Source organism: Perca fluviatilis, chromosome 8 (assembly GCF_010015445.1).
Source record: "Perca fluviatilis chromosome 8, GENO_Pfluv_1.0, whole genome shotgun sequence".
In the NCBI taxonomy this organism is placed as follows: domain Eukaryota; kingdom Metazoa; phylum Chordata; class Actinopteri; order Perciformes; family Percidae; genus Perca; species Perca fluviatilis.
The window spans coordinates 28640847-28655361 of record NC_053119.1 but is presented as its reverse complement, the minus strand read 5'-3'; the positions used below and the strand labels follow the sequence as shown (position 1 = coordinate 28655361).

The 14515-nt window shown below is 42.7% G+C and overlaps 1 protein-coding gene across 1 annotated transcript in view; it reads right to left on the bottom strand.

Moving 5' to 3' along the window:
- tmtc2b (transmembrane O-mannosyltransferase targeting cadherins 2b) overlaps positions 1–14515 on the bottom strand; it is a 123229-nt gene that overhangs the window by 66549 nt on the left and 42165 nt on the right. Inside the window, exon 2 of the mRNA XM_039809139.1 lies at positions 3174–3750. Coding sequence (XP_039665073.1) covers positions 3174–3750 — 577 coding nt within the window. The remainder of the gene's footprint in view (positions 1–3173; positions 3751–14515) is intronic.

Genomic DNA, 14515 nt, shown 5'->3' with positions numbered 1-14515 from the left:
AGTTGACTGTCTCTCCTATGCTCCCAGCTCCTGCCTTATAAGGCTCATCAAATATTACAGTAATACATATACCAACAGTTAACACAAAGAAGTATAGAGAGGCAGCCTTTACTTATTATTAACCAAAACTGTGGAACTGTAAACATTCAACATAGAGCTGGGCAATATATCAATATCGTGATATGAGACTAGATATCGTCTTAGATTTTGAATATCGTATTTTCTGGTTTTAAAGGCTGCATTACAGTAAAGTGATGTCATTTTCTGAACTTACCAGACTGTTGTAATTGTTCTATTATTTGCCTTTACCCACTTAGTCATTATATCCACATTACTGATGATTATTGATCAAAAATCTCATTGTGTAAATATGTTGTGAAAGCACCAATAGTCAACACTACAATATTGTTGAGGTTTCGATATCGAGGTATTTGGTCAAAAATATTGATAGTGATATTTGATTTTCTTGCAACTTGCAACTGTTAATTCCTTCAAGAAAAATCTTAAGACTTTTCAATTGTGCTTTCATGTAGTTTCTTGTTGCCACACTTTTTAACTGAAAAAAGAAAATACATAGGACATACATATATATATATACATATTTTTTTTTTCCTCACAAATACAACAAAGCATCAGGGCACCCTTACCAATATTAGAAATGCAGCACTGGAATTCAGAAGCTACACTGGACGTGCCGTGCTGTAGCAGAAGACATCTGCCCCTGGAGATGCTTGCCAATTTAGTTAACCACGATGGCAAGCCATGAAAGAAAACTGTAGGGCTTGCTCCATGCCAGAAGTGGAACTATCTTCCAGTCCGTTTTTTTTTCTTTTTTTTTTAACCCATAAGACAATTGGATCAGCAGGCTTTGTGGATTTTCCATCAAAAAGGTTGAAAAACTGTCAGCTATGAGGCATCATGTCCCTCGGCCCTTTTGGCCCCGTTTCCTCTCTAGTCTAGCCATGCCTGACAAGCCATTAGAAGACCCGTCTGCCTGCGGCAATGAATGGGCCATACTCCAGAGGACACAGGGAGTCAGATAAGGCTTAAATCATCAGAAGACAGCAGCAGAGGCCTTCACTCTTCATTTACACACTATGCTGAGCAATGAAAGGGACGGGCTACAGTTGCTCTTCAATTAAACCATTTTCTTTAGAGCTGCAAAGATGAATTGAAGTAGTCAACTATTAACTCATTGCCAACTATTTTGGTGATCAATTAATCAGTTTGAGTCATTTTTATTTTTCAAATTCTCTAAATCCAGCTTCTTAAATGTGAATATTTTTAGGTTCCTTCACTCCCATATGAGGGCATCTTCGGCTTTGGAAAACACTGATCGACACTGACATTTTTCACCATTTTCTGACATTTTATAGATCAAAAAAGTAATCGATTAATCGAGAAAATAATCGACAGATTAATCAACTATGAAAATAAGCGTTAGTTGCCGCCCTTATTTTCTCTCTTTGCTTCTTTGTCTGACAGTGTCTGTCTCTTTTAGCTCCGCCTCTTTCCTTGTTGACCCCTATCCCTCCTTGCCACTCGACATATCTTTAAAGGTCCCATGGCATGAAAATTTCACTTTATGAGGTTTTTTAACATTAATATGAGTTCCCCCAGCCTGCCTATGGTCCCCCAGTGGCTAGAAATGGCGATAGGTGTAAACCGAGCCCTGGGTATCCTGCTCTGCCTTTGAGAAAATGAAAGCTCAGATGGGCCGATCTGGAATATTGCTCCTTATGAGGTCATAAGGAGCAAGGTTACCTCCCCTTTCTCTGCTTTGCCCGCCCAGAGAATTTGGCCCACCCATGAGAGAGAGAGAGACATCATGGTTTTCAAATGAGCAAAGTGGCAGTTGGTCAAGGCCACGCCCCCCCCACCTCTCCTCCTCAATAGCTACAGACACAGAAATGGCACATCCTAAGGAAAGCTCATTGTGGGACTGGCTGTAATTCTGCACCAAGGCTGAATTTCGGGAAAGAGACTTCAGATACAGTATTAGGGGACCACTAAGGCCTATATAAAAGCATCCAAAGAGCACCATGTCATGGGACCTTTAAGTGTTGTTCTTTGTCGGGGCGTGCCAGATAGCCACCCTCTCATTGGCTGCTCTTGAGCCCTTTTGTCGAGGTTTGTGCACACGTCTTGTTGAATTTGTTATGATGGGTAGTGAGTTGTGGATGTCACATTGACTAGACAGCAAACAGTAAATACTTCTGACAGCAGCTGTTGGAGAAAAAGGCTAGTCAATAGCTGAATGCTTCAAAGGCGACGAGAGAATATGAAATGGCCATCACTTTTTGTTTTCTCAGAGATTTCTTTTGAAATCTTTTTTCAATTTCTTCTCTTTCTCTCTAAGTGTGCAATGTGAATATACAAACAAGGAGAAAAAAAGAAAGAAGTAAAACCCCCAGAGACATAAAGTGATTTGTGTGTCAAACTTCTCATAATTGTTTTTTTTAAGTTTAAAAAAAATAAAAGATATGTGTTTCAAAATGATAAACACTGATGGGTCAATGAACAATTAGCTGTACATTCTCACATTAGGTTTGGTTTAATTGACTTCTTATTGGATAAACTGAATCCAAAAACTGTTTAAGGTTGAGCCATTTGAAGGGAAAGATTAGGATTCAAACTTTTCAATTCAATATCTTGAATTATAGGTCTGGACCTTAAATGTGTCACAGGCCAGTTTGCTGTGGGTTTGCGCCTTTGAGTGTTTAGTCCCAAGGCCAAAAGGGGTAAAGATTAACATTTGGATTAATTACAACTTCAGCAATAAACTCCCTCCATTACCATAATGATCAATAACATTCCTCTCAGATTACTCATTGATAGATGCATTAATAAATATACATGGGTATGACTATAAAACAGCAATAGTGTTTGTTCCCTCTGCACAAACAGAAAAAAACAAACAAACTTGTGTTTGCTTTCCTTTCCCAACATTTTGTTTCCTTGCATTTAATGGAAAACACAAAAATCTGACCTGAATGACACAGCTGTGCATACACTCGGTAATGTTTTTCAAACTATACTTTACATATAGGGCACGCGCACCTATATATATCAACTTTCCAATGCTGTTTGCCAGATTCCCAGTCAGGGAGCGGGTGCAGGAAATAAGATACACGTGAAAAAGCAGCACCCCGGGGCGAGAACAAACTGGTTACCTTGTAGAGGAGCATGATGACCTGTCGCAACTTGAGCTTGTGGAAAACGCAGACGTCGTACAGCGCCGATACAGCCAGGACGGTCACGCCGAGCTCCTTCCACAGCATGCTGCATGCAGCGCAGCCCAGGCTGCCCAGGAACCAGGCCACGAGCCGCCAGGGCCCGGCGTGGCCCCGCAGCCCACAGTGGCGCATGTAGCACAGCAGGGACAGCAAGAAGAACAGGGCGGCCCCTTCATCCGCCCGGCCCACCACGCCCGCCACCGCCTCGGTGTGGATGGGGTGAGATGCGAATAGCAGGCCGGCCAGCAGGCTCCACAGGCCTCCTCCGAGCAGCAGGCGAGCCAGGGAGGTAAACAGGCCTGTCACAGCCCCATGGAGAGCCACGTTAACCAGGTGGTAACCCCAGGGCTCCAGCCCACCCACAGCGTGGTTGAGGCGGAAGGAGAGGGTGCAGAGGGGCCGGTAAGACTTATGGCTGCCACTGTGTGTGAGCAAGGTGCCCCAGAAGTCATCGTAAAAGATATTTGTCCAGGGGGTCTCTGGAAGCAGGTCCTGGTTAGTCTTGATTGCACGGCTGTAAAGAAATACAAAAAAAAGGTTAGAAAAGGACTTCTGGGTACAAAAAAACACAATGTATATACTGTAGATGGAAAGATCAAATCAATATTGATACTGAACTGAATGCTCACATTTCCGTCAATTCAATTAATGTCGCATTGCTACACTGCCTGACCGCCCTGCCACATTCAATAAAAGGGCTACATCTGAACACAGTGGTTGATATCCTTTTGTCCTGATTCGATTCTTTCACGAAACATGGATGCCGATTCGAATTGTATTGTGATATTTATTTATTGCGATTCTAGAAGTATTGCGATTCAATAGTATTGAGTATTGCGATTTTCTTTTCCTTCTTTAACAAAAACAGAAGATGAATCCCATGTCTGAGACATTTCTAAAAAAAAAAATGTCTTTTTCTAAAACAAATGCACATTACGTATCAGTCAGTCAGTTTGACATTTATTTCATTTGTAAAGAAGGAAAACATGGATTTTCCGCATTTTCTGCTTTCATTCTGTTTAGCTGGAAACGGATATGATGTAGTCGCCGTCAGTGGTACCGTTTAAACAGAAAATATTTAGGTCAATCATTGGTAAAAAAAAAAATATTGATTCTAGGAAAAATAAATAGATTTAAAAAATGGTCGCAAAAAAAATAAATCACGATACATACAGTACAGGCCAAAAGTTTGGACACACCTTCTCATTCAATGTGTTTCCTTTTTATTTTCATGACTATTTACATTGTAGATTCTCACTGAAGGCATCAAAACTATGAATGAACACATATGGAATTATGTACTTAACAAAAAAGTGTGAAATAACTGAAAACATGTCTTATATTTTAGATTCTCCAGAGTAGCCACCCTTTGCTTTTTTATTAATAAGGGAAATAATTCCACTAATTAACCCCTGACAAAGCACACCTGTGAAGTGAAAACCATTTCAGGTGACTACCTCATGAAGCTCATTGAGAGAACACCAAGGGTTTGCAGAGTTATCAAAAAAGCAAAGGGTGGCTACTTTGAGGAATCTAAAATATAAGACATGTTTTCAGTTATTTCACACTTTTTTGTTAAGTACATAAGTCCATATGTGTTCATTCATAGTTCTGATGCCTTCAGTGAGAATCTACAATGTAAATAGTCATGAAAATAAAGAAACACATTGAATGAGAAGGTGTGTCCAAACTTTTGGCCTGTACTGTACGTGAATCAATATTTTTTTTCCCCACCCCTAGTGTTTATGGTATACAGTATTTCTACTGGCAGTCCACTGCAGATTCTCTGAGGGGGGATGTACAGCCATTCTGCACCAGTGCGCACTAAGCAGAAAATATAGGTTGCTATGAAATGAAACTTTGCATTTGTTTACAGCTTTTCCCAGAGAGTGCGGTCATGTGGCATTTACAAACAGAACATTTAAAGGGCGAGCTTCAAGCTCTGGGCAGCTTTGTCACCACAGCCACAGCTCTTACAGCTGTGGACTTGCGGATTAAGCAAGAGCACCACACCCTTAACCCACAAACAAATACAGGCATGCAGTAGGGGAACGCCATGTTGGCATAATGCAGCTTGGAGAGAAGGCGACCGGAGGTGACAATGGACATGGCAGCTCAGTTTGTTTGGGGACGACGGAGCAAAATGGAGAGATATGTACAAATGTGTACTTTCAGCCTTTCTTGGCAGGCATGCCGGCTAAGTAAGGGCCAAGTTGGACCTCCCCCCTCTGTCAGCGATGAACCTGCGTGACCTAACCCTAATGCTGCTACATCAGAGACAAGCTGTGCGTGTCATTGGCTGAGGGGGGTGGCCAGCAAGGGTCAAAGGGAGACGGAAAAAGAGAAGGCATGTTTCTCCCCACAGGAGTCCTTAAATGCAAAATGTTTTTCCTATCTCCTTCTGCCACGATGCAAGGTGTCTGCCGCAGCTACAGGCCTCTGCTGCTTTCGACTGAGAGATGGTGCTGCTGATGATTCGAAGGCAACAGAATGAGCCTCGGCAGAGACAAGGTGGTTGGCAATGGCGTGACAGATGGGACATGACACGGGATGACAAGCCGCGTGCACCAGGTTGTACTGCGTCCTCACGTCACAATTAACACACTCAAATCCATTCAAAGACAGACAGGTGTAGCAAAAAAATGGGAGGGAGCCACAGAGAGCGCAACACAGGAAGAACATTATTTTTATCGGTGTATGAAATACACATGAATGTGAGAAAAACGGATAAATCAAAAAAGCAGTTGGCTTAAGAGTAATGAACCGCTCCCTCAGCTGTTCTGAAGCTCTTAAGCACAACACTTTATCTTGGCAACTGACACCTCTCAATACCAGAAAGCTCATGGGGAGTTTGGAGTTGCACGGCGGGGAATGCAGCATTCATCAAATCACAAAATGAAGTGGCTCTCTCTCGGAGAAGGGTGAGCAGAAATAGCCCATCTTAAGATGGATCTAAGGGAAATAAATACTACCTGGCCTCAGGATGTTGAAAGGGGCATAGAATTAATCAGCTGGGATATAATAGCAATGCCTTGGATGATTGGGTTTCTCTAACTTCTCTCAGACTGACGGAGGCTCCAGCCCTCCACCAGCAGGATTAAGAGTCGGTAGCCCAGCTCTCCACTCCATGACTCAGATATGCCAGTTTATTTTCTCTGGCCCATTTGTCAAATGAGATCTTCATTCCGCCGCAAGATGCTCACATAAGAGGCATTATGGTTCAATTACATCTCAAAGCCGTTTAGGAGACAAGTGTGCGCTCTTTTTCCACTGCACAGTGCGGTGGAGCCCGTGAGGCCAGATACATTATATATTGCCCTAAAACCACACTAGATTTTTTTCTGGCAGCAAAAGCACAGATAAAAAGCCAGTGCCACTCACTCAGAAGCCCACTGCGCTTACAGGCTTGGCTTCCTTCGTCGCCGTCCATGAGGTTCACCTCTCAGATAGTCTCCTGCTTATATGTCACAGAGGCGGACAAGTAGCGGACGCACTGTGGGTGACAAGCAGAGAATCGAGGAACGCAGAGAAAGAGGGAGTGGAACCTCTTAACCCACTTTGCAACAACTACTCAGAGCGGGTGAATGGCAAACACCCACAGCTGAATTAACACATTTGCATCACGGTCCAACTAGTCTCGCATTGCCAGACCTTCCTCCACAGCGTTGCGGAGGAAGGTCTGGTTGGTCCACACAACATTCCGGGATAGGAGAAAAATGTGCTCTGGTTTAATGGCATTTCTTTAAACCAATCACAATCGTCTTTAAGCGCCGGACGGAGAAACAGTGCCTCTGCAAAATAGCCTCGGGAAGGAACTTGTTTTGGTGGAACGTGCGTACGTTCAAAAGTTGTTTAAGTCGTGCGACAGAAAACTCAGATTGGACAGATAATCTAGCTAGCTGTCTGGATTTACCCTGCAGAGATCTGAGGAGCAGTTAACCATAGTCCTCAGAAATCCACCGGAGTTTAGAATTACAACACAAAAAAAAGCAGAAGGTGACGGACATCCGGCCAAAGAATGAGGGACATCCGCCCGAATCTCCAGCGGCACCAGAACTATCCCTTAAATTAAATGTCGTCGATATAGACTACAGTCCAACTGGTCATGGGCAGTCTACCCAATCTATGGCAAATCATTAAACCACTGCAGGTCTTGATCATCGTCTTTAGACCCTGCTCCTCTACCAGCTAAGAGGCCAGCTGGAGAGGTAGATTGAGTTTCTGCGGCTGGCTGAGCCCATTTTCATTCTCAGCAGAGCTGGAGGCAGGGAGGACCTCTCCGTGCACTGCAAACCAGCCGGCAACACATTCCTCCCCCGGCAGCGCGCCTGTACGCCGACTCCCACAGGAACGAGGGGATTGTGTGGCCACTAATAAGAGGAGCCCCTGAAAAACTGCTCCACCTCCCATTGCTCTGTCTCGATCATGTACCTCATGCTGCCAGCCTCAATTGCACCTCAACTTGTCTGGAGCCTAATCTGTCACAATCTGTTTGCTTTGTCACAATGTGGACTGAAACAGGGGCTGAGAAAGTAAAGTTTTACCCTTCTTTAGAATTACATAAGTAAAGGCCTGGTTTACTTCTATATAGAGTATGGAAATGCAAGGGGGACAATGCTATTATGTAAGCTTTCTGTGCCTATGCATCATACTGTACACAATACCACTAATTGGAATAACTGCGGTGAACCCAGAGACCCTACTAATGTTAACAAAAGCACTTGCTCAACTGAACATTTTTAGAAACGTGTTACATGAAATCACAAAAAACACAGACATGTGAACAGAAAAAGCTTAATAGTCAACAGTCAAAAAGCTTTCTCATGTTTAAGTTATTCTTTGTTCGGGATCAAATTATTATTTCTTACCTTGACCCCAAAAGAGCCTTGCTCTTTATTCCTCCGCTATGTAATTCATCATTTGCATAAATGAGCCTCTAATGAAGGACAATTTCTTATGCAGAGCTGTAGACCATGTCATTATAAACCCAGAGTAAAACAATTTTCTATCTGGGCGTATCCCTAAACCCTTTTTGCTGAGTTCAAAAGCATTTCCATGAGAAATGCTCCTGCTATCTCCTTGTCTGAGAAATAATCCTGTGAGAGCTAACCTCTTTACCCCTGGAACAATTTCACTTATAATGTGAAGGCGCCAGCAGGGTGGAGAAAACGGCAATGAATACAGGATCCCACGGAAAGAGACTGATCTGAAATTGAAGATTGATTGGCTTTGAGTCTAAGCAGTGGGTGCACACACACACAGGAGATGAGACTGGATATTAGAAAGGAGATTGAAAAACCAAGGACATGTCATCAGAATTTTCCCTTTACAACTACTCAATGAATTTGAGATGAAGCTGTGGGTGAAATGGAGACGTATGACCAGAATAAATCCTTTTTAAAAATCGTCCAAAGCATGAAGCAAAAGTACATGAAAATAAGCAAACTATTGTCACCAATGAATGCATTATGCTGGGTCATCTATCCGGGAAAGAATAGGATTTAAAAGGTACAGTACTGTGTACACAGTGTATAATAGTACAGACCAACTTTATATTGAAACAATGACGAGAAAGTGAGCCCTTTAAAATACAAGGCTTATAAGGATTTCCATTTGTGACAGCATATGAAAAGAAAATCAACTCTGGTGGGAGTTTGGCGAAAGTGATCGAAGGTCTGCCAACTATATGTCATCACCCGGCTTCAATATCTGAAAGAGGCACAGTGGTATTTTTAGACTGCCCACAGAGACATCGAGGTAGCCCGCTCAATGTTTCCGGCAAACTCTTTTGTCTAATGTTTCTTCCCATGGGCATGCTAGCAGGTCATTAATGGCCTACCTCCACTGCACTCACACACTTAAAGTACCTTATGTAGAAAAAAAAAGTATTTTCCTAAGGCCAGGCATACATATTCCATTGGTTTTCTTTACTAAAATGTTGTACAACTAAGGTAATAAATTAAAAATAATGTCTAAACGTAATTGTAATAGCCTATTTAAAATAATATTTATGCTCTCAAATCTTTTCATGAAATGAAAGATAAATAATGTCCTATTTTGTGCCTTTAGGCTGCTGTAATTAATGTATTCAGTAGCATCGGAAAAGCAATCCAACTCTCAATAAGCTCATCTGAATACATCAATTATTAATTCGTAGGGTGATGGAGATGAAATGCACCCAGATGGGGGGTGGGGGGAAGTAATTTGCCAAATGAGAGGAAAAAAAAAATATCACTATTTTGGGGCATTGTTACAAATAGCTTCCTAAAGCGTGGGTATATGGATGAGACCTGCCAGCCACCAGCAATGGACACCAAACAAGATAAAATGTAATCAAGCGTCAACATTTTACGACTAGCTCAGCCAGGGAGAAAAAAAAAAAGCACCTGGGTCCCATTCAACATGGAGTAAAAGTCCAAATTTGTTTTGGCTTACTTTCAGAGCTCTCCATTTCTGTATCTTCAGGCTAAAATGTAATTAATAACTCTAGTATCAAATTGTCACTGAATGTTTTGATATTGTAGCTTGAACAAGAGGGCAGCGCAGTGAGTGAAAGACGAGGAAGGCTAAGAGAGGACAAACAGGGAAAGTGGTTGCGGGGTAGCTCACTGTAGCCAACACACCACCATGGAGACCGCCGTAAAATCCCTATTGTCAAGAATGAATGGCTGCTTTCTTCCTTTCGACATATGCGATTAGTAAGCCCATAATAAAAGCTCTTTATTAAAGAAAACAGCCTCAGGGAAGCGTTGAATAGCATTTTCCTTTTTTTTTTTTTTTTTTTTTTTTTTACACAAGATGGATTTTTTAAATATGACCATTTTTTGTTAGTTAGGCAGAGGAAAAATGTCATGCTATTTCATTTGTATTTATTGACCTGAAAATAGCCGACGTTCTGCAAATGTCTGAGTGAGAACTATAACATTTTTCTTCATGCTTTTCACCCCCGTCAAAACTAACCAATTATATTCATTTACTGTAGAGGAAAAAAATTTAGGCTATCTTGTCTTTTTCCCCTTCCGTTCCTGAGAGCAAATGAAGCGGAGGGTGTTACACTATTATCCCCGTCTGTGGACACCTGATGCCTCCCCTCCATCTCTGTAATTGATGAAAGGCAGGAGAGTAAAGATGGAGGACATACATGGCGATGGACAATCAGGATAAAAGTCAGTTATGAGGTTTGGATCTGGGCTGTATCTACTCTGTATCCCTAATGGAACAATTATTTCCTTCAATATTCTCCTTCATCGGTTTGTGTCATTAACACTGCATTATATATGCTGGGTTTTCCCACCACCTGCTTCCTCTAAATGTTCTATTATTTGTCTAACCCTCCGACTTAGTCATTATATCCACTTATTTATCGAAAATCTCATTGTGAAAATATTTTGTTGAAGCACCAATTGTCAACCCTACAATATTATGTCGCAATATCGACATCAAGGTATTCGGTCAATAATATTGTGATATCTGATTTCCTCCATATTGCCCAGCCCTAGTTGCAACATATCCCTTTGATCAAGATAAAAAAAAACACTTTCTGACAATAAAATGGAAAATACAAGATCCATTGCCTCAAGCTTTGCTGAAGGTGTTGAGCATGTGTTTTTGTAACATTCTATATCATAGTGCAAACCTACTTGCATATAAAACGCTCACTTCATCTCACTCAAGGCTCACTCAAAAGGATCAAAGTGTTCTTCAGAGTGCAACATGCAACACTGTGTCCAATTCATCCAGCAGCAGCATCCCCTAACTTCACAGACACATCCCCTAACTAAGTGGGTAAGTCTTCCCTTCAGGAAAGGGTATTTGCATTGCTCCACTGGCACAATTATACACACTCACTCCATTTCGTGGCACAGTAGACAAGCAAACACTGGGACACTGAGACACTGAGTCTGGGCATGCTCTTCCAGCACTGCAGTGTGTTTTAGCTCGGTGAATGCCCGTGCCTGCTGTGTAGCATCCCTGATCAGCCCTTTGTGCAGTATGGGATGGGCACAATAGGGCACGACCTGAGAGCTGATACCCCTAGAGCTAACCAGCCAGCCAGCAAACCAACCAACCAACCAACCAACCAACCAACCAACCAACCAACCAGAGAGCCACACTTCTATCCAGCCAACCGGGCTGGCAGAGCAGGAATGCTGGCAGCCTGGCATGAAATCCCATGGTGTGAAGTTGCCAGGGGCACGTATGAGTCCTGCTTAAACCTCTGATGTCCAGCAGAGGCCTTAGGGCCACTGCCCTGTTTGATAAAGCTGTCTGGAAGTCGGTCTCTATTACTTTCTGACCAACTAGACATGAATTGAACAATTGACCAACACTTAAATGGTATTTTGTAGGCTAAGGAATCCAAGATTTAACTTCAACAAAGGCTATGAATGTTGCTGCTACTCTTCATAGTAAAGCAACTCTTGTGGATCACTGTCCAAACCAGGAGCATTGCAAGCAAATCACCTGAATGTCAAAGTGTAAAGTTGTCTGATGATTATTGTGGATTCCAGGTGTAAGAGCCAATTACAGGAGCTGCATGTGCAGAGCACAGCAGGGTGAAATACACTCTGATTATTGTATCCAATAAATCTGTCAGCATGTGCAGGGCTGCTGGGTCGCTACAGTAGACGCACGCACGCACGCACGCACGCACACACTCTAACTCTTCTTTTTCCTCTTCTTAAGCTGTTGCTGTTGCTTTCTGTAACTACTTCTATCTTCATTGGGGAAAGTGTGATGGGCAGTCAGTCAGAGGTGAGAACTTTCCACCAGATGGTTTTCACCTTTCAATTGGAACCCCTGCACTTCCACATATTGATGCACAGGCACCTGTATGCTTCCAAAGCTATTCATCCAATAGTTTTTGCGATATTGCAAGTCTGGAACAAAACTAGGGGGACCATCTGACCCACAAACCGACATAGCTGGTGTGGCCAACAAAAACAGTTTTATAGCTGAGGAGAAATGATTTTCAAAAATAATTTAAGAAAACAGAAAAAGCTGCCAAATTTGACCATTTGATAATTCCTAGAATAAAATGTTATTAAAGTAGCATCTGCTAACCAGATTGCGAGAAGTAATAACTATAACATGACACTACATTTCTAATAAACTTTAATATTCGAATTAACTTGACTGTTTACAATTTGTTGAATTTCTTAAAATGGTCACATTATGGTCACCAAGTCAAATAATTGCATTTGTCAGTGTCTGGTTGGCTTTTTATCCACTTTAACACTAAAGTGGAAAATTTCACCAAAGAGGTTTTTATTAAATAAACGTCACAGTCGGAGGAGAATCAAGAACAAGGTCTTTGTTCTCAATCTAGTTCTACCTCACAGTTTCCCCTCGGCCTGACCCATGTCTAATGCTGCAGTAGTCACCCAGGCTCTGTTCGGAGGGGGCCACTCCACAGCACTCCTCCTCGCAACAGGAGGGCTTTTGTCATGCTCTGACCTTTTCAGCCATGTGGTAGTAAATGTGTTTGATTTGCTCCTCCTCTCCCGTTTAGAGTGGAGTCTCTTTCCACATGGAGCACGAGATCAAGGCAGGGGGAGGCTACTCTTCGTGCGCCGTGTAGCGTTCAAGCACCATCCAGCCTGGCCCACCAATGGGGCCGTTTAAGCATACGGATTTGGGCTCGGAGAATATTGACCCATGAAGGGGTTCAGGGAGACCCGCGCCAGATGGAGAGGACCAGCAGAGTGGGAATGGAAAAATCCTGTGCAAGCCAGAGCTCAACAAATGAGTGAACGGATGGCCTGTCCAACATTTTGCCATCCTTCTTCCCAAACCCTGTTTGCATAGAAGGGCTTTACCAGGCACGGCAGCCCTGAAGAATGAGCCCGAATCATGGAACATCAACGCAGAGGCCTCCGCTCACTGATGTTTATTGCACGGGGGCTTAAGTGCAGGAAGAGCCTTTGAGAATGCCAGTGGAGCAGAAAGGAGAGGACATCTTTAGTGCCCCGACCATCTTATACGCGCAGCATTCGAAACAGCTGCGTCGCGTCCCAGTTCTCCTCACAGCTATGAGGCTCTTCGGTTTGAATATGAAGATGCTGCCCGAATGCAGGAGTGCTCCGGGAGCTCGTCTTCCTGCATTGCTGTGATTAGTGGCTATTTTCTAGAAGCCCTATGCAATCAATCAAACACAAACAAATCGTGAGAACCAATCAGCTAAAGGACCCAGGAGCGCAAGAGAAAATAGGCAGATGGAGACCAGGAGAAAGAGAGCAATTGATTGCTTTGCTCTTTTTTTTCACATAATACCCGCATTAGCTTTATATAAACCTCTAATGCAGGCTTCTTGCAGCTTCTCTCTGCTCACCGCAAGGCACCAACCACAACACAGCTTGAAAGCTTATTTGAATTGGGACACATGCACATACACAAAGAAGCATTACATTAATGAATGGCAGCGTTCAAGGATGCAGCTCTGAGTGATCTCATTAGATACTATCACAACAGGCCAGTGTTCTCACACTGCTCTTTTTTTTTCTTTTTTCTTTTTTCTTTTTTTTTACTCTCACATTTGGGCTCCAGTTCCTAGCCATAATTGAAGGCACATGTAGCCCGCTCACACAGAGATCGAGAGTGTGTGGAGGCTGTCAGGATTTGGTGCTGTGGTGTTCCTTCAGGGATAAGCGAGGGTCTTTCTATGACAGACTGGACTGATTTCACCTCTGATAGCTGACATTGTTGCCTCATTAAAGTTTTGCTTGATCTCAGATAGTCAGGGCCAATGTGAGCTGGTACACAGGGGGGGAAAATCAGGTTAAGGCACGATGCTAATCTGGTATTTATTTTAACTTCAATTGGAAACGAGGCTTTAGGGGGTTGATGCTTATATGTTGCAAAATGAGATAAAACCACTTGGTAAACAGTGTTTAAATGTGCAACAGAACAATGGACAGAGAGAAACAGATGAATATAAAGGGAAAGAAACAATCAGGAATGCAAAACTTTATATCAGGTCCATATCCATGGCCTGCAGCAAAAAGGAACCTAAATATCTCCAGCGCCGGCTGCCATTGCGTGAGACACTGACTTGTAAACCTATAGACATGTCCAAGAGGAACCTAAATAGCCTCTTACGTGTTTTTAAATGCTTCGTCTTCCACATGGTGTCAATTTGCACTTTTGCAAAGGAGCTCATTTACGCATTTGAAATTTTATGGCCACCAAATCATACAAACCACACCACCTCCGTAACCAGTGCCTGTGCTTTGTTTTTGTTTTGTTTTTAACAAACTTTGGATTCCCTCACTTAGTTTTCC